The sequence below is a fragment of the Numenius arquata genome, unplaced genomic scaffold (genome assembly GCF_964106895.1).
Source record: "Numenius arquata unplaced genomic scaffold, bNumArq3.hap1.1 HAP1_SCAFFOLD_1161, whole genome shotgun sequence".
Classification (NCBI taxonomy): Eukaryota; Metazoa; Chordata; class Aves; order Charadriiformes; family Scolopacidae; genus Numenius; species Numenius arquata.
This window is the reverse complement of record NW_027415729.1, coordinates 1,210-25,765: the sequence shown is the minus strand read 5'-3', so window position 1 is coordinate 25,765 and position 24,556 is coordinate 1,210. Positions and strand designations below refer to the sequence as shown.

General features: G+C 69.4%; 1 protein-coding gene across 1 annotated transcript; it reads left to right on the top strand.

Moving 5' to 3' along the window:
• Positions 1–24,213, top strand: XAB2 (XPA binding protein 2). The gene is made up of 19 exons (XM_074167887.1): positions 1–181; positions 1,295–1,443; positions 2,372–2,495; positions 3,751–3,948; positions 5,024–5,158; positions 5,832–5,996; positions 7,013–7,157; positions 7,820–7,971; positions 8,806–8,925; positions 11,326–11,457; positions 12,410–12,541; positions 13,733–13,846; positions 14,637–14,799; positions 15,645–15,835; positions 19,081–19,203; positions 20,646–20,817; positions 21,956–22,083; positions 23,125–23,222; positions 24,021–24,213. Exons 1-18 carry the CDS (start codon positions 11–13, stop codon positions 23,128–23,130), a joined length of 2,520 nt encoding a protein of 839 aa, XP_074023988.1. The 5' UTR covers positions 1–10; the 3' UTR covers positions 23,131–23,222; positions 24,021–24,213.
• The last annotated feature ends 343 nt before the right edge of the window (positions 24,214–24,556 follow it).

The following is a 24,556-nucleotide window of genomic DNA, read 5'->3' as shown; positions in this document are numbered from 1 at the left end:
GCGGGGGAAGATGGCGGCGGCGGCGGAGGTGGCGGCGACGGAGGAGGAGATGGCGGAGCGGGAGGAGCCGCCCTCAGAGCCGGAGCAGCCGCCGCCGCCGGAGCGGAAGGAGCCGCCGCCAGAACCGGGGCCGGCGCCGGAGCCGGAGCGACCCGAGCCGGAGCGGCCCGAGCTGCACTTCGTGAGTGCGGGGAGCGACGGGGCCTGGCCCTGGCCGTGTCCCCCCCATCCCCCCGTGTGTCCCCCCGCCCCGTCCCCGTGTCCCCTCTCTTGACCCCGCCCCTGTCCCCATCTCTCTTTCCGCTCCCCGTATCTCTGGCTGTGCCCCCCCCGCCATGTCCCCGTCCCCTCCCGCCTCCGTGTCCCCCGCTCTGCCCCCCCCGTCCCTTTCACGCCCTGTCCCCGTTGTCCCCGTCCCGCCCCACCCTCACTCCCTGTCCCCGTGGTCCCTGTTCCTCTTGTGCCTTCTCTGTGTTGTCCCTGTCACCACTCGCCCTCGCTCCCGGTCCTTCTCACACCCTGTCCCCATCCCTCATGTCCTGTCCCCGGCCCCCCTCGCCCCCTGTCCCTCTCACACACTGTCCCTGCTGTCCCCATCCCTCAGGGGCTGTCCCTGTGCCTCCTTGCTCCCTGTCCCCGCTGTCCATGTCCCCACTGTCCCTGTCCCCATCACCCCTCGCCCACTGTCCCCTCAGGGGCTGTCCCCTTCCCCCCTCCCCCCTTGTCCCTCTCATGCCCTGATCCCCTCACCCCCATCCCTCTCACACTCTGTCCCTGCTGTCCCTGTCCCCATTGTCCCCATCCCACCTTCTTCTCACCTGCTGTTCCTCGTGGACTGTCCCTGTCCTCCCTCACCCCCTGTCCCCTCTGTCCTCGTCCCTGTCCCTCATGGACTGTCCCTGTCTTCCCTCACCCCCTGTCCCCTCGTGCCCTGTCCACGCTGTCCCCGTCCCTCACAGGGTGTCCCCATCACCCCTTACCCGCTGTCCCTCGTGGACTGTCCCTGTCCTCCCTCACCCCCTGTCCCTGCTGTCCCTGTCCCTCATGGGCTGTCCCTGTCACCCCTCACCCCCTGTCCTCTCTGTCCTCGTCCCTGTTCCTCATGCTGCCCCTGTCCCTCATGGACTGTCCCTGTCCTCCCTCACCCCCTGTCCCTTCACCCCCTATCCCTCTCATACCCTGTCCCCTCTGTCCTCGTCCCTGTCCCTCGTGGACTGTCCCTGTCCTCCCTCACCCCCTGTCCCTCTCACACCCTGTCCCTGACGGCGTGTCCCCGTCCCCGTGGTGGTGGCAGGAGGAGGAGGACGTGCAGCACGAGGAGGAGCTGCTGCGGAACCCCTTCTCGGTGCGGTGCTGGCTGCGGTACACCCAGGCGCGGCTCAAGGGCCCCCCCGCCCGCCTCAACATGCTCTTCGAGCGCGCCCTGAGGGACCTGCCCGGCAGGTGGGGGACAGGGGACACGGGGGGATAGCGGGGACATGAGGACACTGGGGGACGCTGAGGGGATGGGGAGACAGGGGGACACCAGGGGGACCCTGGGGGGCATGGGGGGACACCAGGGGGACACTGGGGGGTATGGGGGGACATGGGGACACTGGGGGACACCAGGGGGATGGGAATACGAGGGGACACAGGGGTCACAGGGACACCAGGGGGATGGGGACAGGGAGACATAGGGGATCATGGGGACACCAGGGGGATGGGTACATGGGGGGCCACAGGGGGACATCGGGAAGATGGGGATACAGGGGGACGTGGGGGAGATGGGGGGACATGGGGAGACGGGGAGGATGGGGGGAGACGGGGGCACCTTGGGGGTGAGGGAGGGGGACAGGGACATCCCAAGTGTCCTTGTGGGGGACAGAGACCTCGGGGACACCCCAGGGGTGGCAACAGGGGATGTCAGTGGTGACAGACGTGTGTCCCCCCCCAGTTACAAGCTGTGGTACCAGTACCTGTGGGGGGTGACGGGGGGGGTGACACCCTGTCCCCTCAGTTACAAGCTGTGGTACCAGTACCTGCCAGGGAATGGCAGGGGATGGCAGGGGGTGACAGGAGGTGACACTGTGTCCCCCCCCAGTTACAAGCTGTGGTACCAGTACCTGTGGGGGGGTGACAGGGGGTGACACTGCCCCCCCCAGTTACAAGCTGTGGTACCAGTACCTGTGGGGGGGTGACAGGGGGTGACACTGTGTCCCCCCAGTTACAAGCTGTGGTACCAGTACCTGCTGGGGGGTGGCAGGGGGTGACGGAGGGTGGCAGGGGGGTGACAGGGGGTGACACTGTGTCCCCCCAGTTACAAGCTGTGGTACCAGTACCTGCTGGTGGGTGGCAGGGGGGTGACAGGGGGTGACACTGTGTCCCCCCCCAGTTACAAGCTGTGGTACCAGTACCTGCGGCAGCGGCGGCAGCAGGTGAAGGGGCGCTGCCCCACGGACCCCGCCTTCGAGGAGGCCAACGCCTGCCACGAGAGAGCCCTCGTCTTCATGCACAAGGTGGGGACACGGGGACCGGAGGACATGGGGGGTGATGACACGGGGGTCAGAGGGACACGGGGGGGGCATGGGGACGGAGGGGGGACGGGAGATAGGGGGACATGGGGGATGACAACATGGGGGAACAAGGGGACATTGGGACATAGAGAGGACATGGGGACAAGGGGGGACATGGAGACAGAGAGGGGACATGGGGGGCAGACAGGGGGACACAGGGATGGGGGGCACAGGGACATGGGGATGGGGGGACGTGGGGGGTGATGACACGAGGGGATGGGGGAGGAAATGGGGACAGAGGGGATACGGGGACGGGAGGGGACAGGGGGAGACGGGGACGGGAGGGACACAGAGAGGACATGGGGATTGGGGGACACAGGGACGGGGGAACATGGGGGGGCTGGGGGGGGCATGGAGACAGGGGGACATGGTGGGCAGACGAGGGGGACACGGGGACAGGGGGCACATGGGGGGACATGGGGATATGGGGATGGCGGGGACATGAGGGGGGATAGAGGGACGAGGGGGTTCATGGTGGGGAACGGCCATGGGGGCGTGGGCAGCTGGAGGGGACACAGACACAGGGGACACGGGGGCTGTGGGGAGGAGCCGGGGGGACAGGGAGCCCCATAACTGCCCCCCTGAGCCCTCCCCAGCCCCATAACGGCCCCCTGACCCCTTCCCAGCCCCCTTAAGCCCCCCCAGCCCCGTAACTGCCCCCTGTGAGCCCTCCCAATCCCCATAGCCCCCCGTGAGCCTTCCCCAGCCCTGTAACTGTCCCCCCAAGCCCCCCCGCCCCCTAACTGCTCCCCTGAGCCCTCCCCAGCCCCATAAATCCCGCCCAGCCACTTAACCCCACCCCCAGCCCCATAACCGCCCCCCCAACTCCTTCCCAGCCCCATAACCACCCCCCAACCGCTCCCCGTGAGTCCTCCCCAGCCCCGTAACTGCCCCCATGAGCCCTCCCCAGCCTGTAACTGCCCCCCCAACTCCTTCCCAGCCCCATAACTGCCCCCTAACTGCCCCCCGTGAGCCTTTCCCAGCCCCTTTAACCCTCCCCAGCTCCCTAACTGCCCCCGTGAGCCCTCCCCAGCCCCAAAGCTGCCCCTGACTCCTTCCCAGCCCCATAACTGCCCCGGTAACTGCCCCCCGTGAGCCTTCCCCACCCCCGTAACTGCCCCCCGTGAGCCTTCCCCAGCCCTGTAATTGCCCCCCCGAGCTGCCCCCCCCAGTCCCCTAAGTGCCCCCCGCCCCACAGATGCCCCGCATCTGGCTGGACTACTGCCAGTTCCTGGTGGACCAGGGCCGCATCACGCGCTCGCGCCGCACCTTCGACCGGGCGCTGCGGGCGCTGCCCATCACCCAGCACCACCGCATCTGGCCCCTCTACCTCCAGTTCGTGCGCAAGTACCCCCTGCCTGAGACCGCCGTGCGCGTCTACCGCCGCTTCCTCAAGGTATGGGGCACGTCCCCCGGCGTCACCCCGCGGCGCTGGCACAGCCCGTGGTGGCACCTGGGGTGGTGGAACCACCCAGTGGTGTCACCCCGGGGCGGTGGCGCACCCGTTGGCGTCACCCCCGAGGCGATGGAACACCTAGTGGTGTCACCCCAGGGTGAGAGAACACCCAATAATGTCACCCCCAGGGAGTAGAACAGCCGGTGGTGTCACCCTGAGGGTGGTGGCACACTCGGTGGTGTCACCCTGGGGCAGTGGCACAGCCCACGGTGTCACCCCAGGGTGATGGAACACCCGTTGGTGTCACCCCAGGGCAGTGGAACGCCGCAGGGTGTTAGTACAACTGGCAGCATCACCCCAGGGTGATGGAACACCCGTTGGTGTCACCCCAGGGCAGTAGCACAGCCTGACGTGTCACCCCATGGCGGTAGCACACCCGTTGGTGTCACCTGGAGGTGGTGGCACACCCTGTGGTGGAAGCACCCGGTGATGTGACTTCAGGGCAGTGGAACACCCATTGGTGTCACCTCAGGGTGGTGACACGGGGAAGGGACAGAGGTGACACAGAGGGGACGTTGGGCCCACAGGGGGTGACCCTGGTGACACGGGGGGTGGCCCTGCCTCCCGGGTGATGCTGCCCCCCTCCCCGTGCCCCCCAGCTGAGCCCCGAGAGCGCAGAGGAGTGCGTGGGGACCTCAGTGGGGTGACAGTGGTGCCATGGGGGGGGTGACAGTGGTGCCATGGGGGTGACATTGCCCCTCTTGCACCCCCCAGCTGAGCCCCAAGAGTGCAGAGGAGTAGTGGGGTACCTGCGCTCCGTGGGGTGCCTGGACCATGGGGGGGGTGACAGTGGCCCCCCGGGGGGGTGACAGTGGTGACACGGGGAGTGAGGCTGCCCCCCAGGTGACGCTGCCCCCCCCTCCCACCGCCATGCCCCCCAGCTGAGCCCCGAGAGCGCAGAGGAGCACGTGGGGACCTCGGTGGGGTGGTTGGACCATGGGGGGGTGATGCTGATGCCATGGGGGGGTGACAGTGGTGACATGGGGGTGACATTGCCCCCCCCCGTGCCCCCCAGCTGAGCCCCGAGAGCGCGGAGGAGTACGTGGAGTACCTGCGCTCCGTGGGGCGGCTGGACGAGGCCGCCCAGCGCCTGGCCCAGCTGGTCAACGACGAGCGCTTCGTCTCCAAGGAGGGCAAGTCCAACTACCAGGTGGGCTACTGGGGGGGGGGGGCTGGGGTGACACCCAGGGGGTACCAGGGGGCTCAGGGAGAGGGGGAGAGGAGCTCTGGGGGGGTACGTGGAGGTGTTGGAGGGGTGACAAGGGGTTGGGGCCACCCACAGGTGCCGGGGGGCTACTGGGGGGACTTGGGGAGGCACCTATGGGGCTTGGGGGGGGCAGCTGGGGGGTGCCAGGGAGTCAGGGGGAGGGGAAGGGGCCGCTGGGGGGGTACCTGTAGCTGTTGGAGGGGTGACAAGGGGCTTGGGCCACCCACGGGTGCTGGGGGGCTACCGGGGGGGCACCCGGGGGGGGGCAAGGGGGACCTGGGGGGGACCCAGGGGTTGACAAAGGGGGCTGGGGGGGCGGTGAGGTTGGGGGTGGCACACGTGGGGGCTGGGGGGACAGTGAGGCTGGGGGGAGCACCGATGGGGCTGGGGGGTTTCAGGGGTCCCTTTGGGTTCTGACTCCCCCTCCCCGTGTGTCCCCCCCCCAGCTGTGGCAGGAGCTGTGCGAGCTGCTGTCCCAGCACCCGGTGTGCGTGGGGGGGGGGGGGGCGATCCCTGTGGGTGGGTGCTGGGGGTCCCTGGGGGGGGTGTGTGTGTGTCAGGCGGGTTTTGGGGGTGCTGACCCCCCCCTGTGACTCCCCCATGTCCCCCTCCCAAGCTGTGGCAGGAGCTGTGTGACCTGCTGTCCCAGCACCCGGAGCGGGTGCGCTCGCTGGACGCGGGGGCCATCATCCGGGGGGGCCTCACGCGCTTCACGGACCAGCTGGGCCGGCTCTGGGGGGCCCTGGCCGACTGCTACATCCGCAGCGGCCACTTCGAGAAGGTGACTGTCCCCAGCTGCCACCCCCAGGGCCACCACAGCCCTGGGTCCCCGAGCCCCCGAGCCCAAACCTCCCCAGGGCCACCAAGGTCCTGGGTTCAGGACCCCGGGGCCACCACAGCACCTGTCCCCTGTCCCCAAACCTCCCCAGGGCCACCTCCGCCCTGGGTTCCCGAGCCCAAACCTCCCCAGGGCCACCAAGGTCCTGGGTTTCTGTCCCCAGGACCACCACAGCACCTGTCCTCTGTCCCCAAACCTCCCCAGGGCCACCGAGGTCCTGGGTTTGTGTCCCCAGGGCCACCAGCACCCATCTCCTGTCCCTAAACCTCCCCAGGGCCACCTCCACCCCTGTCCCCATGTCACCCAGGAGCCACCACCCCATTTCCCTGTCCTTGTGTCACCTTAGGGCCACTATCGTTTCGGTCTTCTGTCCCCCAGAACCAGGAGCCACCACCACCCTGGTCCCCTGTCCCCACGTCACCCAGGGCCACCACCACCTGGGTCTGCTGTTCCTTCACCACCCCAGGGCCACCACCGCCCCTGTCCCTGCCTCCCCAGACACAACCACCCCCGGGAGCTCCAGCCCTCCCTGTCCCCGAGGGGGTGTCCCCATCCCCATGGGCTGTCCCCAAGGGGGTGTCCCTGTCCCCAGTGCTGTCCCTGTCCCCATCCCCAGCAGGTGTCCTTGTGCCTAAGGGGTGTCCCCAAGGGGGTGTCCTTGTCCCCAAGGGGGTGTCCCCATCCCCATGGGCTGTCCCCAGCAGGTGTCCCTGTCCCCAAGGGGGTGTCCCTGTCCCCAGTGCTGTCCCTGTCCCCATCCCCAGCAGGTGTCCTTGTGCCTAAGGGGGTGTCCTTGTGCCTAAGGGGTGTCCCCAAGGGGGTGTCCTTGTCCCCAAGGGGGTGTCCCCATCCCCATGGGTTGTTCCCAGCAGGTGTCCCTGTCCCCATCCCCAGCGGGTGTCCCCCTCCCTGTGTGTGTGTCCCCGTCCCTGAGGGGGTGTCCGTGTCCCCGTCCCCAGGCGCGGGACGTGTACGAGGAGGCGGTGCAGACGGTGATGACGGTGCGAGACTTCACCCAGGTCTTCGACAGCTACGCCCAGTTCGAGGAGAGCGTCATCGCCGCCCGCATGGAGACCACGGCCGAGCTGGGCCGGGAGGAGGACGGTGAGGCCGGAGTGGGGGGACAAGGTGGGGGGCAGACACACCTTCACCCCAAAAATGGGCAGTTTGGGGGTGGTCTGCCTCAGTTTCCCCTAAAAACTCTTGAGTTTGGGGGGGCCCGGCCTCAGTTTCCCTCCAAAAATGGGAAGTTTGGGGGGACCCGGCATCACTTTCCCCCCCAAAACTGTGAGTCTGGGGGGGGGCAGACACACCTTCACCCCAAAAACTGGGGAGTTTGGGGGGGCCTGCCTCAGTTTCCCCCCAAAACTCCTGAGTTTGGGGGGACCCGGCATCACTTTCCCCCCCAAAACTGTGAGGGCAGGGGGACCAGACACACCTTCACCCCAAAAACTGGGAGTTTGGGGGAGCCTGCCTCAGTTTCCCCCAAAAATGGTGACTTTGGGGGGGCCCTGATACCCCATCCCCATCCCAGGGGGTGCCCAGGGACCTTGGAGGGTCCTGGTCACCCTGTCCCCGAGTGTCCCCAGACCCCTGTCCCCAACCTCAAGAGGTGCCCAGCGCCCTGGGGACACCCTGGTCACCCTGTCCCCACCCCTGGTGTCCCCAGCCCCCTGTCCCCAGCCCCGGGGGGATGCTGTGGGCCCGTCGTGGGGGGTGTCCCTGACCCCCGGGGGTGTCCCTGACCGGTGTCCCCGTGTCCCCAGAGGAGGTGGAGCTGGAGCTGCGGCTGGCGCGCTTCGAGCGGCTGATGGCCCGGCGGCCGCTGCTCCTCAACAGCGTCCTCCTGCGCCAGAACCCCCACAACGTCCACGAGTGGCACAAGCGCGTCCAGCTCCACCAGGGACACCCCGAGCAGGTGGGGACACGGCGGGGGGGACACGGGGGGGGACATCGGGGGGGGACACTCAGAGAGGGGGCAGAGCGCGGCTGGGAAAGGAGTGATGGGGACATGGGGGGACGTGGCAGGGACACGCGGGGACACAGGTAGGTGTAGGGGGGATACGGGGGACATGGGGGGACGCACAGCGGGGACACGGGGGACACACGGAGGGGACACGGTGGGGGGGTGCTTGGAGAGGGGGCAGAGCATGGCTGGCGGGGGGGTGATGGGGACACAGGTGGCAGGAGGACATGGGGGGACACGGGTGGGTGTAAGGGGACATGGGGGGACACGGCAGGGACACGGGGGGACACAGGTAGGTGTAGGGGGGACGTGCTGGGGGGACATGGGGGACACACTGGGGGACCCAGGAGGGGGACGCTCCGAGAGGGGACAGAGCGCAGCTGGGAGGGGGGTGACGGGGACACGGGTGGCAGGGGGACACGTGAAGATACAGGTAGGTGTAGGGGGGGGACACGAGGGCCCTGGGGTGGTTATAGAGGGGGGGACACCGGGGGACACCATAGCGTGTACAGGGGGACGCGTGGGGACAGCAGGGCAGGTGTAGGGGGACACGGGGGTGGGCACGGGGACACGGGGGTGGGCACGGGGACAGCAGGGTGGCCCCGGGGACACTGGGGCGGCCGTGGGGACACGGCTGGGGCAGCAGCTCCAGGGTAGGTACAGGGGGGACACCGGGGGACAGTGAGGTGCGGGGGGGGTGTGTGTGTGTGTGATGCGTTTGGGGGTGCGGCGCTGTCCCTGGCGTGTCCCCCCGTGTCCCACGGTGTCCCCCCCCCGTGTCCCCAGATCATCCGGACGTACACGGAGGCGGTGCGCACGGTGGACCCCCTGCAGGCCACGGGGCGCCCCCACGGGCTCTGGGTGGCCTTCGCCCGCTTCTACGAGGACAACGGGCAGCTGGAGGACGTGAGTGGGGACCCCCCGACACCCCAACACCCCCTGGGGCACCCCGACACCCCCCCGGGGAACCCCAACACCCCAACACCCCCCGGGGAACCCCAACACCTCCTGAACCCCCCCGGGGAACCTGAAACCCTCCCCGGGACCCCCGCCGACACCCCAACACCCTGGGACACCCCAACACCCCCTGACCCCCCTCCCCTGAGGCACCCCAACACCCCCTGGGACACCCCCACACACTCCCAGGGCGCTCCAACACCCCCTGACACCCCCCGGGGCACCCCAACATCACCCTCCTCACACCAGGACACCCCGACACCCCTCAACCTCCCCCGGGACACCCCCACGCCCCTGTGACCCCCCCAACACCCCCCTCCCCACCCCGGGGACACCCCAACACCCACTGTCCCCCAGGGACCCCCCTGGACACCCCAACACTCCCCCGGGGCACCCTGACACCCCCCTTCCCACCCCGGGGACACCCCCAGGACCCCCCCAGACACCCCAACCACCCCAGGGACACCCCGAGACCCACTGTCCCCCAGGGACACCCCCTCCCTGCCCGGGGACACCCCGACACTGACTGTCCCCCAGGGACACCCCGACACCCACCATCCCCCATGTCCCCCAGACATCCCCCCCAAACCCCGACTGTCCCCAAACCCCGACTGTCCCCTGTGTCCCCCAAACCCCGACTGTCCCCAAACCCTGACTGTCCCCTGTGTCCCCCAAACTCTGACTGTCCCCAAACCCTGACTCTCCCGTGCCCCCCCCAGACCCTGCCTGTCCTCCCCCCCCCCCGTGTCCCCCAAACCCTGGTTGTCCCCTCGAACCCTCACTGACCCCCAGTGTCCCCCACACCCCGGTGTCCCTGCTGACTGTCCCCCGTGCCCACTGTCCCCGGGCCCTGCCTGGCCCTGCCGAGTGTCCCCGTGTCCCCTGTCCCCACCGAGTGTCCCTGTCCCTTTCCTGTGTCCCGCTGAGTGTCCGTGTCCCCTGTCCCCTGTCCCCAGGCCTGCACCATCCTGCGCAAGGCCACGCGGGTGCTGAGTGTCCCGTGTCCCCTGTCCCCACAGAGTGTCCCTGACCCATGTCCCCTGTCCCTCGGAGTGTCCCTGTCCTGTGTCCCCTGTCCCCACGGAGTGTCCCTGTCCCCACGGAGTGTCCCTGACCCATGTCCCTGTCCCCACGGAGTGTCCCTGACCCGTGTCCCTGTCCCTCGGAGTGTCCCTGTCCTGTGTCCCCTGTCCCCACAGAGTGTCCCTGTCCCATGTTCCCTGTCCCTCGGAGTGTCCCTATCCCCTGTCCCCACAGTGTCCCTGTCCCCATGTTCCTTGTCCCCACGGAGTGTCCCTGTCCCGTGTCCCTGACCCATGTCCCTGTCTCCATGGAGTGTCCGTGTCCCCACTGAGTGTCCCTGTCCCGTGTCCCCTGTCCCTCTGAGTGTCCCTGTCCCCATGGAGTGTCCCTGTCCCCTCGGAGTGTCCCTGTCCCATGTTCCCTGTCCCTCGGAGTGTCCCTGTCCCGTGTCCCCTGTCCCCACGGAGTGTCCCTGTCTCCATGGAGTGTCCGTGACCCCACTGAGTGTCCCTGTCCCGTGTCCCCTGTCCCTCTGAGTGTCCCTGTCCCGTGTCCCTGTCCCCATGGAGTGTCCCTGTCCCCTCGGAGTGTCCCTGTCCCATGTCCCTGTCCCCACGGAGTGTCCCTGACCCATGTCCCCTGTCCCTCGGAGTGTCCCTATCCCCTGTCCCCACAGTGTCCCTGTCCCATGTTCCCTGTCCCTCAGAGTGTCCCTATCCCCTGTCCCCACAGTGTCCCTGTCCCATGTTCCCTGTCCCCACAGTGTCCCTGTCCCGTGTCCCCTGTCTCCATGGAGTGTCCGTGTCCCCACTGAGTGTCCCTGTCCCGTGTCCCTGTCCCCTCGGAGTGTCCCTGTCCCCTGTCCCCACAGAGTGTCCCTGACTCATGTCCCCTGTCCCTCGGAGTGTCCCTGACTCATGTCCCCTGTCCCTCGGAGTGTCCCTGTCCCCACGGAGTGTCCCTGTCCTGTGTCCCCACAGAGTGTCCCTGTCCCATGTTCCCTGTCCCTCGGAGCGTCCCTATCCCCTGTCCCCACAGTGTCCCTGTCCCCATGTTCCTTGTCCCCACTGAGTGTCCCTGTCCCGTGTCCCCTGTCCCCACGGAGTGTCCCTGTCCCGTGTCCCTGTCCCCATGGAGTGTCCCTGTCCCCATGGAGTGTCCCTGTCCCATGTCCCCTGTCCCCATGGAGTGTCCCTGTCCCGTGTCCCTGTCCCCACTGAGTGTCCCTGTCCCATGTCCCTGTCCCCACGGAGTGTCCCTGTCCCCTGTCCCCACAGAGTGTCCCTGTCCCCTGTCCCTCTGAGTGTCCCTGTCCCCTGTCCCCAGGCCCGCACCATCCTGCGCAAGGCCACCCGGGTGCGGTTCCGGCAGGTTGAGGACCTGGCGGCCGTTTGGTGCGAGTTCGGGGAGATGGAGCTGCGGCACCACAACTACCGGGAGGCGCTGGCCGTCCTGCGGGTCAGTGCTGGCCTGTCCCCAACACGGGGGGTCCCTGTCCCCAAACAGGGCTCCTGCGTCCCCACATGGGGGGGGCATCTGTCCCCCCATGGGGGATCCCTGTCCCCAACACAGGGGGTCCCTGTCCCCAAACAGGGCTCCTGCGTCCCCACACGGGGGATCCCTGTCCCCACACAGGGGGTCCTTGTCCCCCCACAGGGGATCTGTCCCCAACACGGGGGGTCCCTGTCCCCAAACAGGGCTCCTGCATCCCCACATGGGGGGGGCATCTGTCCCCCCACGGGGGATCCCTGTCCCCAACACAGGGGGGCATCTGTCCCCTCACAGGGGATCCCTCTCCCCACACTGGCGTCCCTGTCCCCACACGGGGGAGGGATCTGTCCCCCCACGGGGGGTCCCTGTCCCCAACACAGGGGATCCCTGTCCCCACACGGGACTCCTGGGTCCCCACGTGGGGCCATCCCTGTCCCCAAACCGGCCATCCCTGCCCCCCACATGGGCGTCCTTGTCCGCAGATGGGTCTCCTGGGTCCCCAAACCGGGGATCCCTGTCCCCAAGCGGAGCATCTGCGTCTCCACATGGGACATCTGTGTCCCCTCACAGGGTGCCTCTGTCCCCTAATGGGGCATCTGGGTCCCCCTGAGGGACCTCCCTGTCCCCAAACGGGGTGTCCGTGTCCCCTCACAGGACACCTGTGTCCCTTAACAAGGCATCCGGGTCCCCTCCTGGGCTGTCTGTCCCCCCGTGGGACACCCCTGTCCCCAAACGGAGCATCTGTGTGTCCCCCCCCCAAACATCCGTGTCCCCTCATGGGACGCCTGTGTCCCCAACCCCCCCCCGGGAGGTGAGAAGGGAGGTGGGGGCGGCCGGGTGCTCCATGGTGGGGGGGGTGTAGGGACCTTGGGGACCCTGGTGACCCCCCCCCCCTTCCGTGTGTGTGTCCCCCCCCCAGCAAGCCACGGCGCTGCCGGCCAAGAGGGCCGAGTACTTCGACTCCTCGGAGCCCGTCCAGAACCGTCTCTACAAGTCCCTCAAGGTCTGGTCCATGTTGGCCGACCTGGAGGAGAGTCTGGGCACCTTCCAGGTGGGTGACACCCCCCCCCCGACCCCCCCCCCGCGTCCCCAACCTCCCCCTGGACACCCCCCACCTAGCCCCCGGGTCCCCAACCCGCTCTGGGGTCCCTCCTTGTGCCCCCCCCCAGCTGTCCTCACCCATCTTCTGTGGGTGACCCACTCCTCACTGGGTGACACCCCCCCCCCAGGTCCCCAGCACCCCTCCTGGGCCCCCCCGGGACCCCAACCCCCTCCTGGGCCCCCCTTGGGTCCCCAGCCCCCTCTGGGGTCCCTCCCTGTGCCCCCCCCCCTTGTCCTCACCCATCTTCTGGGGTGCCCCCTTCCACTCCCCACTGGGTGACCCCCCAGGCCCCCCGGGTCCCCCAACTCCCTCCCCCCAGGTCCCCAGCCCCCTCTGGGATCCCTCCCTGTGCCCCCCCATTGTCCTTGCCCATCTTCTGGGGGTGCCCCCATCTCTTCCCGCCCCCCCCATTGGCACCCCCATGTCCCCTCTGGGCACCCCTTTGTGCCCTGGGGGTACCCCCATCCCCTTCCACCCCCCTCCTCCTCGTTTGTCACCCCCATGTCTCCTCTGGGCATCCCCCCCCCCCATTGTCCTCCCCCATCTTCTGGGGGTGCCCCCTTCCCCTCCCCACTGGGCCTCTTTGCCCCCACCATGTGCTATAGGTGCCCCCCCCCCCAACCCATGTCAGTCCCTTGGCACCCCCCTGTCCCCTGGGGGTGCCCCCATCTCCTCCCACCCACCCTCTTGGCACCCCACTGTCCCCTGGGAGTCTGGGGGTTCCCCCATCCCCTTTCACCCCCCCTTGGTACCCCCATGTCGCCTCTGGGCACGCACTTGTCCCCTGGGGGTGCCCCCATCCCCTTCCGACCCCCCCTTGACACCCTGCTGGCCCCTGGGGGTGCCCCCATTCCCTCCCAGCCCCCCCTTGACACCCTGCTGGCCCCTGGGGTGTTGGGGGGTGCTGTCCCTGGGGGCCTCAGGGGGGGTGCTGACCCCTGGGGGGTACTGGGGGCCAGGTGCCGACCCCTCCCCACCTCGTGCCCCCCCCAGTCCCCCAAGGCGGTGTACGGCCGCATCCTGGACCTGCGCATGGCTGTCCCTGGGGGTGCTGGGGGGGGGGTCGGGGGGGGTACTGACCCCTGGGGGGTGTCAGGGTGGGTGCTGACCCCCCCTGTGCCCCCCCCGTGCCCCCCCCAGTCCACCAAGGCGGTGTACGACCGCATCCTGGACCTGCGCATCGCCACCCCCCAGATCGTCATCAACTACGGGCTCTTCCTGGAGGAACACGGCTACTTCGAGGAGAGCTTCAAGGTGGGGGGGGCACCTGGGGACACCCCAGGGACACCCAACGGCCGGGAGAGGGATGGGGACACCTTGGGCTGGGGAGGGTGCTGGCGTCACCATGGGGAGGTGGCAGGGTGGTGACAGCAGCGGCCGTTAGTGGTGGTGGGATGGGGACAGCGGTGGCAGCGGTGGTGACAGGGGGTGACAGCGGTGGCAGGATTGGTGGTAGGGGGGAGGCAGGGGTGTCGGGGGGTGACAGGGGGATGTGACAGGGGTGCCAGGGGGGTGCCAGGGAGGTGACAGGGTGTCAGGAGGGTGCAGGGGGGTGACAGGGGTGCCAAGGGGGTGGCAGGGGGGCAGCAGGGGGATGCCAGGGTGTCAGGAGGGTGGCAGGGGGGTGACGGGGGGGTGATGAGGGTGACAGGGGTGTTAGGGCGGTGCCAGGGGGGTGCCGGGGGTGACAGGGGTGGCAGGGCGGTGCCAGGGGGGTGACAGGGGTGGCAGGAGGGTGGCAGAGAGGTGACAGGGGTGGCAGGGGGGTGACAGGGGTGGCAGGAGGGTGGCAGAGAGGTGACAGGGGTGGCAGGGCGGTGCCAGGGGGGTGACAGGGGTGGCAGGAGGGTGGCAGAGAGGTGACAGGGGTGGCAGGGGGGTGACAGGGGTGGCAGGAGGGTGGCAGGGGGGTGACAGGGGTGGCAGGGGGGCAGCAGGGCGGTGCCAGGGGTGGCAGGAGGGTGGCAGGGGGGTGACAGGGGTGCCAAGGGGGTGGCAGGGCGGTGCCAGGGGGGTGACGGGGGTGTCCCCGCGGTGTCCCCAGGCCTACGAGCGGGGCATCGCGCTGTTCCGGTGGCCCAACGTGGCGGACATCTGGCACACCTACCTCAGCAAGTTCGTGGGGCGCTACGGGGGGCGCAAACTGGAGCGGGCGCGGGACCTCTTCGAGCAGGCGCTGGACGGCTGCCCCCCCAAATACGCCAAGAGTACGTGTCGGGGGGGGGGGGGGGGGAGCGGGGGGGAGCATGAGGAGTGGGGCTGGCAGGGTGTGGGGTGGGTGTGGGGCTGGCAGGGTGTGGGGTGGGCATGGGGGGGGTTGCGGGGGTCATGGGGACCTCTTGGAGCAGGCGCTGGATGGCTGCCCCCCCCAGATATGCCAAGAGGGCATGGGGGGGCACGAGGCGGGGCGTGGGGCACAGGGGGGCATGGGGCAGGCGGGGCTATGGGGCTATGGCGTGGGTGTGGGGCTCTCCTTGCCCCCTACCCTGGGCACCCCCTGGGGCTCCCATTCCCCCTGGGCACCCCCACCCCCCCTTGCCCCCCTTCTTGGGCACCCCCTGGGCACCCCCCAGCCCCCTCGCCCCCCTCCCTGAGCAGCCACTGGCCCCTCAGATGCCCCTGGGCACCCCTCTGCCCCCTCTCACCCCCACCCTGGGCACCCCCTGGGGCCCCCATTCCCCTTGGGCACCCCCTGGGCACCCTCCACCCCCCTCAGCCCCCACCCTGGGCACCCACTGGCCCCCCATTCCCCCTGGGCACCCTCCAGCCCCCTCAGCCCCCACCCTGGGCACCCACTGGCCCCCCATTCCCCCTGGGCACCCTCCAGCCCCCCTCACTCCCACCCTGGGCACCCACTGGCCCCCCATTCCCCCTGGGCACCCTCCAGCCCCCCTCACTCCCACCCTGGCCATCTCTTGGGGCACCCAACCTCCCTGGACACTGTCTCGGGCATCTATCGGGGCACCCACCTGGGCAGGGTGTCCCATCGGGACCCCCGTTCCCCCTGGGCCCCCCCCGGGCGCTGGCAGTGAGTGTTTTGGGGTGCCCGCAGCCATCTACCTGCTGTACGCGCGGCTGGAGGAGGAGTGGGGGCTGGCACGCCACGCCATGGGGGTGTACGACCGCGCCACCCGCGCCGTCCTGCCCGCGCAGCAGCACGAGATGTTCAACATCTACATCAAGAGGGCGGCCGAGCTCTACGGCGTCACCCACACCCGCCCCATCTACCAGAAAGCCATCGAGGTGGGGGGGCACCGCGCGGGCACGGGGACAAGGGGACGTGGTGTGGGCGTGGGGACCTTGGGGAACACGACATGGGCATGGGGCTGGGGGGGCAGCAGGGGTACGTGGGGATGGGGGGACGTGGACGGGACCTGGGGACACCACGTGGGCACGGGGAGAAGGGGGCACCAAGGGGACATGGGGATGGGGGGACATCACATGGATGTAGGGATCGGGGGACACCAAGGGGACGTGGGGATGGGGGGACACCAAGGGGACGGGGGGATGGAGGGACACCACATGGATGTGGGGATGGGGGGACACCAAGGGGACGGGGGGATGGGGGGACACCAAGGGGACGGGGGGATGGAGGGGCACCAAGGGGACGTGGGGATGGGGGGACACCACATGGATGTAGGGATGGGGGGACACCAAGGGGACGTGGGGATGGGGGGACACCAAGGGGACGGGGGGATGGAGGGACACCACATGGATGTAAGGATGGGGGGACACCAAGGGGACGTGGGGATGGGGGGACACCAAAGGACATGGGGATGGGGTGACATCACATGGGCGTAGGGATGGGGGGACACCAAGGGGACGTGGGGATGGGGAGACACCAAAGGACATGGGGATGGGGGGACATTACATGGGAATGGGGATGGGGGGACATGAAGGGGACAAGGGGATGGAACGGGCACCAAGTGGGTTTGGGGACCCGGGGGACACCATATGGACATGGGGCTGGGGGGACATGAAGGGGACGTGGGAGCGGGGGGGGACACCGAAGGGACGTGGGGATGGGGGGATATCACATGGGAATGGGGATGGGGGGACACGAAGAGGACGTGGGGATGGGGCGGTACCAAGGGGACATGGGGATGGAGGTGGCACCAAGTGGGTTTGGGGACCTGGGGGACACCATATGGACATGGGGATCTGGGGACACCACGTGGGCATGGGGACGGGAGGGACACCGAGGGGACGTGGGGCTGGGGGGACACCAAAGGACATGGGGCTGGGGGGACACTGAAGGGACATGGGGATGGGGGGACATCACATGGGCACGGGGGGGATGGGGACACCGTGTGGGCATGGGGACAAGGGGACACTGCATGGGGGTGGGGCGGCGGTGGGGGGATGGGGGACAGGGGACACCCTGTTGGCAGGGGGATGGGGGGACACGGTGTGGGGACAGAGACCTGGGACGTCCCCTCTGGGTTCTGACGTCCCCCCGGACTGTGACGTCCCCCGGGGATGTTGACATCTCCCATGGGTCCCCATGGGATGTTTCCCCTGGGGTTGTTGATGTCCCCCAGGTGCCAGTGTCCCTGTGGGTGGTGACGTCCCCCCAGGCACTGATGTCCCCCTGGGCTTGTTGATGTCACCGTGGGTGGTGGTGTCCCCCCCCCCAGCACTGATGTTCCCCTCCCCGGTCACTGATGTCACTGATGTCCTCCGGGTGCTGATGTCTCCCGGTGTCCCCTGATGTCCCCCCAGGCACTGATGTCCCCTGATGTCCCCGTGGGTGGTGTCCCCCCTGGTCACTGATGTCCCCCAATGTCCCCTGAGCACTCATGTGTCCCCCCCAGCACTGATGTCCCCTGGTGTCCCCTGATGTCCCTGGTGTCCCCTGAGTGGTGGTGTCCCCCCCTGGTCACTGATGTCCCCTGATATCCCCCCCCCTCACTGATGTCCCCGATGTCCCCCCAGCACTGATGTCCCCTGATGTGCCCCCTGGGTGCTGATGTCCCCTGGTGTCCCCCATGTCCCCAATGTCCCCCGATGTTCCCCCTGCCACTGATGTCCCCCGATGCCCCTTGATGTCCCTGGTGTCACCTAGGTGGTGGTGTCCCCCCCTGGCACTGCTGTCCCCCGATGTCCCCTCTGGTCACTGATGTCCCCTGGTGTCCCCTGGTCACTGCTGTCCCCTGATGTCCCCAATGTCCCTGGTGTCCCCTGGGTGGTGGTGTGCCCCCCAGCACTGATGTCCCCAATGTCCGCTGATGTCCCTGGTGTCCCCTGGGTGGTGGTGTCCCCTGGTCACTGATGTCCCCTGATGTCACTTCATGTCCCCCCCGCCACTGATGTCCCCAATGTCCCCTGATGTCCCCCAATGTGCCCCCAGCACTGATGTCCCCCCTGCCACTGATGTCCCTGATGTCCCCTGGGTGGTGGTGTCCCCTGGTCACTGATGTCCCCTGATGTCACTTCATGTCCCCACCACCACTGATGTCCCCAATGTCCCCTGATGTCCCCTGGTCACTGATGTCCCCTGATGTCCCCGATGTCCCTGGGTGGTGGTGTGCCCCCCAGCACTGATGTCCCCGATGTCCGCTGATGTCCCTGGTGTCCCCTGGGTGGTGGTGTCCCCTGGTCACTGATGTCCCCTGATGTCACTTCATGTCCCCAATGTCCCCTGATGTCCCCTGGTCACTGATGTCCCCAATGTCCCCTGATGTCCCCTGATGTGCCCCCAGCACTGATGTCCCCCCTGCCACTGATGTCCCCGATGTCCCCGATGTCACTGATGTCCCCTGGTCACTGATGTCCCCGATGTCCCTGGTGTCCCCTGGGTGGTGGTGTCCCCCCCCGGCACTGCTGTCCCCCGATGTCCCCTCTTGTCACTGATGTCCCCTGGTGTCCCCTGGTCACTGATGTCCCCGATGTCCCTGGTGTCCCCTGGGTGGTGGTGTCCCCTGGTCACTGATGTCCCCTGATGTCACTTCATGTCCCCAATGTCCCCTGATGTCCCCTGGTCACTGATGTCCCCCGATGTCCCCCGATGTCCCCCGATGTGCCCCCAGCACTGATGTCCCCCCTGCCACTGATGTCCCCGATGTCCCTGATGTCCCCTGGTCACTGATGTCCCCGATGTCCCTGGTGTCCCCTGGGTGGTGGTGTCCCCCCCCGGCACTGCTGTCCCCCGATGTCCCCTCCGGTCGCTGATGTCCCCTGGTGTCCCCTGGTCACTGATGTCCCCGATGTCCCTGGTGTCCCCTGGGTGGTGGTGTCCCCTGGTCACTGATGTCCCCTGATGTCACTTCATGTCCCCAATGTCCCCTGATGTCCCCTGGTCACTGATGTCCCCCGATGTGCCCCCAGCACTGATGTCCCCCCTGCCACTGATGTCCCCGATGTCCCTGATGTCCCCTGGTCACTGATGTCCCCGATGTCCCTGGTGTCCCCTGGGTGGTGGTGTCCCCCCCCGGCACTGCTGTCCCCCGATGTCCCCTCCGGTCGCTGATGTCCCCTGGTGTCCCCAGGTGCTGGGTGACGACGCGGCGCGGGAGCTGTGCCTGCGCTTCGCGGACATGGAGTGCAAGCTGGGGGAGGTGGATCGGGCCCGCGCCATCTACACCTACTGCTCCCAGATCTGCGACCCCCGCGTGAGATGGGGGGCAACCGGGGGGGGGGGGGTGTGTGCACCCCGGGATGGGGGGGGAGCACCCAATGGGGTGGGTGTTGCGGCAGGGGGGCACCCAATGGACACGGGGGGGGGGGGGGGGATGTCACTCATCAGAGCTGGGGGGGGGCACTGGGGGGGGGTGGTACCCCTCAGAGGAGGGGGGCACCCAATGGGGCAGGGGGGTACCCAATGGGGGGGGCAACCAAGGGGGGGGACATCCCTCAGAGGAGGGGGGCACTCGTCAGAGCAGGGGTGGCACCCGGCAGAGTCGGGGGGGGGGGGGGGAGACACAAGTTGGGGGGGGGGGGGCACCCAGTGGGGTGGGGGGCACCCATCAGAGCAGCGGGGGCACCTAATGGGGCACCCGGGGTGTCCCCAAGGTCAGGGCTGTCCCCAGCGCCCCATGGGTGCCCCATTAGCGGGGATGTCCCCAGGGGTGTCCCCAAGGTCAGGGCTGTCCCCGGGGCCACACGGGTGCCCTGTGCCAGGAGTCTCCTCAGTGCCAGGGGTGTCCCTTGTGTCTTGGGGTGTCCCCATTGCCGGGGCTGTCCCTGTTGCCAGGGGGTGTCCCCAGCACCCCATAGGGGCCCCAGTGCCAGGGATGTCCCCATTCCAGGGATGTCTCCAGGGCCAGGGGTGTCCCCAGGGCCACATGGGTATCCTGTGCCAGGGCTGTCCCCAGGGATGTCACCAGCACCCCACAGGTACCCCAGTGCTGGGGTGTCCCCAGGGACGTCACCAGCTCCCCATAGGGGCCCTGTGCCAGGGCTGTCCCCATTCCAGGGATGTCTCCAGGGCCAGGGGTGTCCCCAGGGATGTCACCAGCTCCCCATAGGTGCACCAGGGGTGTCCCCAGGGCCACGTGGGTCCCCAGTGCCAGGGAGGGGTTTCCCCATCACCAGGGGTGTCCCCAAGGCCACATGGGTCCCTGTTCCGGGGCTGTCGTCAGCGTCCCTTTGGGGCCTTGTGCCAGGGGTGTCCCCAGGGATGTCACCAGCACCCAACAGGTACCCCAGTGCTGGGGTGTCCCCAGGGATGTCACCAGCACCCCATAGGTGCACCAGGTCTGTCCCCAGGGCCACGCGGGTGCCATGTGCCGGGATGTCCCCAGGGATGTCCCCAGCTCCCCAGAGGGGCCCTGTGCCAGGGCTGTCCCCAGGGCCACGTGGGTCCCCGGCACCCCAGAGGTGCCCCAGGGCCAGGGGTGTCCCCGGGGCTGTCCCCAACATCCCACGGGTGCCTTGTTAACCGGGGGTGTCCCCGGGGCTGTCCCCAACGTCCCACGGGTGCCTCGTTAACCGGGGGTGTCCCCGGGGCTGTCCCCAGCACCAGCTGGGTCCCCGTGGCCGGGGGGGTGTCCCCGTGGCCGGGGGCTGTCCCCTGAGGGTGCCCCCCCGCCTTGTGTCCCCCCCCGCCCCGCAGATCACGGGGGGGTTCTGGCAGACGTGGAAGGAGTTTGAGCTGCGCCACGGGAACGAGGACACCATCCGGGAGCTGCTGCGCATCAAGCGCAGTGTCCAGGCCACCTACAACACCCAGGTCAACTTCATGGCCTCCCAGATGCTCAAGGTCTACAGCAACGCCACCGGCACCGGTCAGCGGGCACCCACGGGCGATGGGGGGGCACCCACGGGCGATGGGGGGGCACCCACGGGCGATGGGGAGTGGGTGTGGGCATGGGGGTGCTGTGGGTGTGAGGAGCACGCAGAGGGATGGGGGACACCCGGGGGGTGTGGGGAGCACCTATGGGTGTGGGGGGCACCCAGGGGTGATAGGGGGCACCCACAGGCACTGGAGGGCACCCAGGGGCGACGGGGGGGCAGGGAGGGGCACCCACAGGCGCTGGGGAGCACCCACAGGCAGTGGGGTGTGGGTTTGGGGGTGCTGTGGGTGTGAGGAGCACCTATGGGTGTGGGGGACTCCCATGGGTGATGGGGGGGCACCCAGGGGCGATGGGGGGGCAGGGGGGCACCCACGGGCGATGGGGGGGCACCCACAGGCGATGGGGGGGCACCCACGGGCAATGGGGGGGCGGGGGGGGCACCCACAGACACTGGGGAGTGGGTGTGGGCATGGGGGTGCTGTGGGTGTGAGGAGCACACAGAGGGATGGGGGACACCTGGGGGTGTGGGGGGCACCCATGGGTGCTGGGGGACTCCCAGGGGTGATGGGGGGGCACCCACGGGCGATGGGGGGGCAGGGGGGCACCCACGGGCGATGGGGAGTGGGTGTGGGCATGGGGGTGCTGTGGGTGTGAGGAGCACGCAGAGGGATGGGGGACACCCGGGGGGTGTGGGGGGCACCCAGGGGTGCTGGGGGACTCCCATGGGTGATAGGGGGCACCCACAGGCACTGGAGGGCACCCAGGGGCGATGGGGGGGGCAGGGGGGCACCCACGGGTGATGGGGGGGCACCCACAGGCAGTGGGGTGTGGGTATGGGGGTGCTGTGGGTGTGAGGAGCACCTATGGGTGTGGGGGACTCCCATGGGCGATGGGGGGGCACCCAGGGGCGATGGGGGGGCAGGGGGGGCACCCACGGGTGATAGGGGGCACCCACAGGCACTGGAGGGCACCCACGGGCGATGGGGGGGCAGGGGGGCACCCACAGGCGCTGGGGAGCGGGTGTGGGCAGCGGGGTGTGGGTTTGGGGGGTGCTGTGAGTGTGAGGAGCACCCGGGGGGATGGGGGGCACCCAGGGGCCCCCGGGTGATGTGGGACCCCCCCCCCCCAGTGTCGGACCTGGCCCCGGGGCAGAGCGGGCTGGACGAGATGAAGCTGCTGGAGCAGAGAGCGGAGCAGCTGGCGGCTCAGGCCCGGCAGGACACGCCCCCCCCCGCGGGGGGCCCTGCTCTTCGTACGGTGGGTGGTCACCCCCCCCTCCGACCCCCCCCGGACACCCCCACACTGTCCTAACACACACACCCCCCCCCCGTGGGGGGCCCTGCTCTTCATACAGTGGGTGGTCACCCCCCCCGGACACCCCCACACTATCCCCGACCTCCCCTGACCCCCCCCTGGACACCCCCACACTATCCCCGCCCCCCCTGACCCCCCCCGGACACCCCCACACTGTCCTAACACACCACCCCCCCCCCCCCCCCCCCGTGGGGGGCCCTGCTCTTCATACAGTGGGTGGTCACCCCCCCCGGACACCCCCACACTGTCCCCGACCTCCCCTGACCCCCCCCGGACACCCCCACACTGTCCCTGACCCCCCCCGGACACCCCCCACACTGTCCTAACACCCCCCCCCGCCCCCCGTGGGGGACCCTGCTCTTCATACAGTGGGTGGTCACCCCCCCCGGACACCCCCACACTGTCCCTGACCCCCCCTGACCCCTCCCAGACACCCCCACACTGTCCCAACCCCCCCCCCCCCCGCGGGGGGCCCTGCTCTTCATACGGTGGGTGGTCACCCCCCTGGACACCCCCACACTATCCTCGACACCCCCCCCCCTTCGCGGGGGGCCCTGCTCTTTGTATGGTGGGTGGTCACCCCCCCCCGACCCCCCCCAGACACCCCCACACTGTCCCCAGCCCCTTTGTCCCCAGGCCCCCCCCTCAGGACACCCTGCTCTTCAGACGGTGGGTGCTGACCCCCCCCCAGACCCCAACTGCCCCCCCCGCATCCCATCTCCAGCCCCCCCTGGACACCCCCACGCTGTCCCCGACCCCCCCCCGACCCCCCCCGGACACCCCTACACTGTCCCGACCCCCCCTGGACACCCCCACGCTGTCCCCAACCCCCCTGTCCCAAACATACCCCCCTGGGACACCCCCCGGGACGCTCTGTGCCACCCCCAACACCCCCCCCCGCAGGGCCGAGCCCCCCAGGGAGGCTCTGTGCCCCCCCCAGCTCTGTGCCCCCCCCGTGACGTGCCCCCCCCCCCCCCCCCGCAGGGCTGAGCCCCCCCGGGAGGAGGCTTTGGCCGCTCTGTCCCAGGAGGGGAACCCCGAGGAGATCGACCTGGGGGACGAGGACGAGCCCGAGCCCGACGGTGACGGGGGGGGGCACGGGGGGGGGACACGGGGGGGGACGGTGACGGGGGGGACGGTGATGGGAGGGTTACGGGGGGGGCATGGGAACACGGGGGTCATGTGGGGGACACGGGGACAACGGTGATGGGGGGGACACGGGGGGGGCATGGGGACACGGGGGGGACACGGGGACACGGGGGGGGACACGGGGATGATGGTGATGGGGGGGACACGGGGGGGACACAGGGACACGGGGGGGGCATGGGGACACGGGGACGATAGTGATGGGGGGGACACGGGGACAACGGTGATGGGGGGGACATGGGGGGACACGGGGGGGACACAGAGGGGACACGGGGACAACGGTGATGGGGGGGACACGGGGGGGACACGGGGACATGGGGGGGACACGGGGGGGACACGGGGACATGGGACAAGGGGTGGCTGCAGGGACGGGGAGGGCAGCTGGCGGGGGGGGGCACAGGGAGAGGGAGGATGGGGGGAGAAATGGGGACACGGGGGGGGGGACATGGGGGAGGGGGGGACACGGGGGAGGGGGGGACACAGGAGGGACAGAGGGGACATGGGGACACAGCGCGGGGGGGGGGGGGGGCTTGGGGCCGGGGGTGGACACATGGGGCCCGTGGGGAGGGATATGGGGGGGGCCACAGCGAGGGGGGAACACGGCAGAGGGGGACGTGGGGGGGTGGGCGCGTTGGGGACACAGGATGGGGGGGGGGGGACGTGGGGGGGGGGGGCACGGGGATCACCCCCCCGGTGTGTGGGTCCCTGACCCCCCCCCCCGTCCCCCCCCCCAGAGGTGCAGCTGGAGCAGAAGCAGGTCCCCTCCTCCGTCTTCGGGGGGCTCAAGGACGACTGAACCCCCCCCCGACCCCCCCCCCACGTCCCCTGTCACCCCCCCACGTCCCCTCTATCTCCCCCTCCCCCCCCCCCCGACTGTCCCCTGCCCCCCCCTTCCGCCCCCCCCGCTTAATAAAACGCATTTTTACGACCCCCTGTTGGTTTTTGGGGGGGGCCCAAACGCTGGGGGGGGGGGGTGTGCAGCCCGGCATCCCCCCCCCCTTTGTGTGTGTCCCCCCAAAAAAAGCCCCCCCTGCAGCCACCTTTAAGTTACTTTATTAAATGACAATGACACCGGGGGGGGGACACATTCCCCCCCCCCCAAGAACCCCCCCAACCGTGCAGCTCCCCCCCACCCCCCAAGCCCCCCACTGCCCCCTATTTCCGGGGGGGGGCACGACCACCCCTTGTCCCCTCGGGGGGGGGGGGGCAGAGCACGGGGGGGTGGGCACAGGGACACCCCCTCCCCCACTTAAAGAGCCCCCCCCCCCGG

Bases quoted from the DNA above. Each gene is read 5' to 3' on its own strand.
- XAB2 (XM_074167887.1), top strand. From the start codon at position 11: ATGGCGGCGGCGGCGGAGGTGGCGGCGACGGAGGAGGAGATGGCGGAG. The intron at 8,926-11,325 runs GTGAGTGGGGAC...CCCTGTCCCCAG, and splicing joins ACAACGGGCAGCTGGAGGAC to GCCCGCACCATCCTGCGCAA. The intron at 19,204-20,645 runs GTGAGATGGGGG...CCCGCCCCGCAG, and splicing joins CCCAGATCTGCGACCCCCGC to ATCACGGGGGGGTTCTGGCA.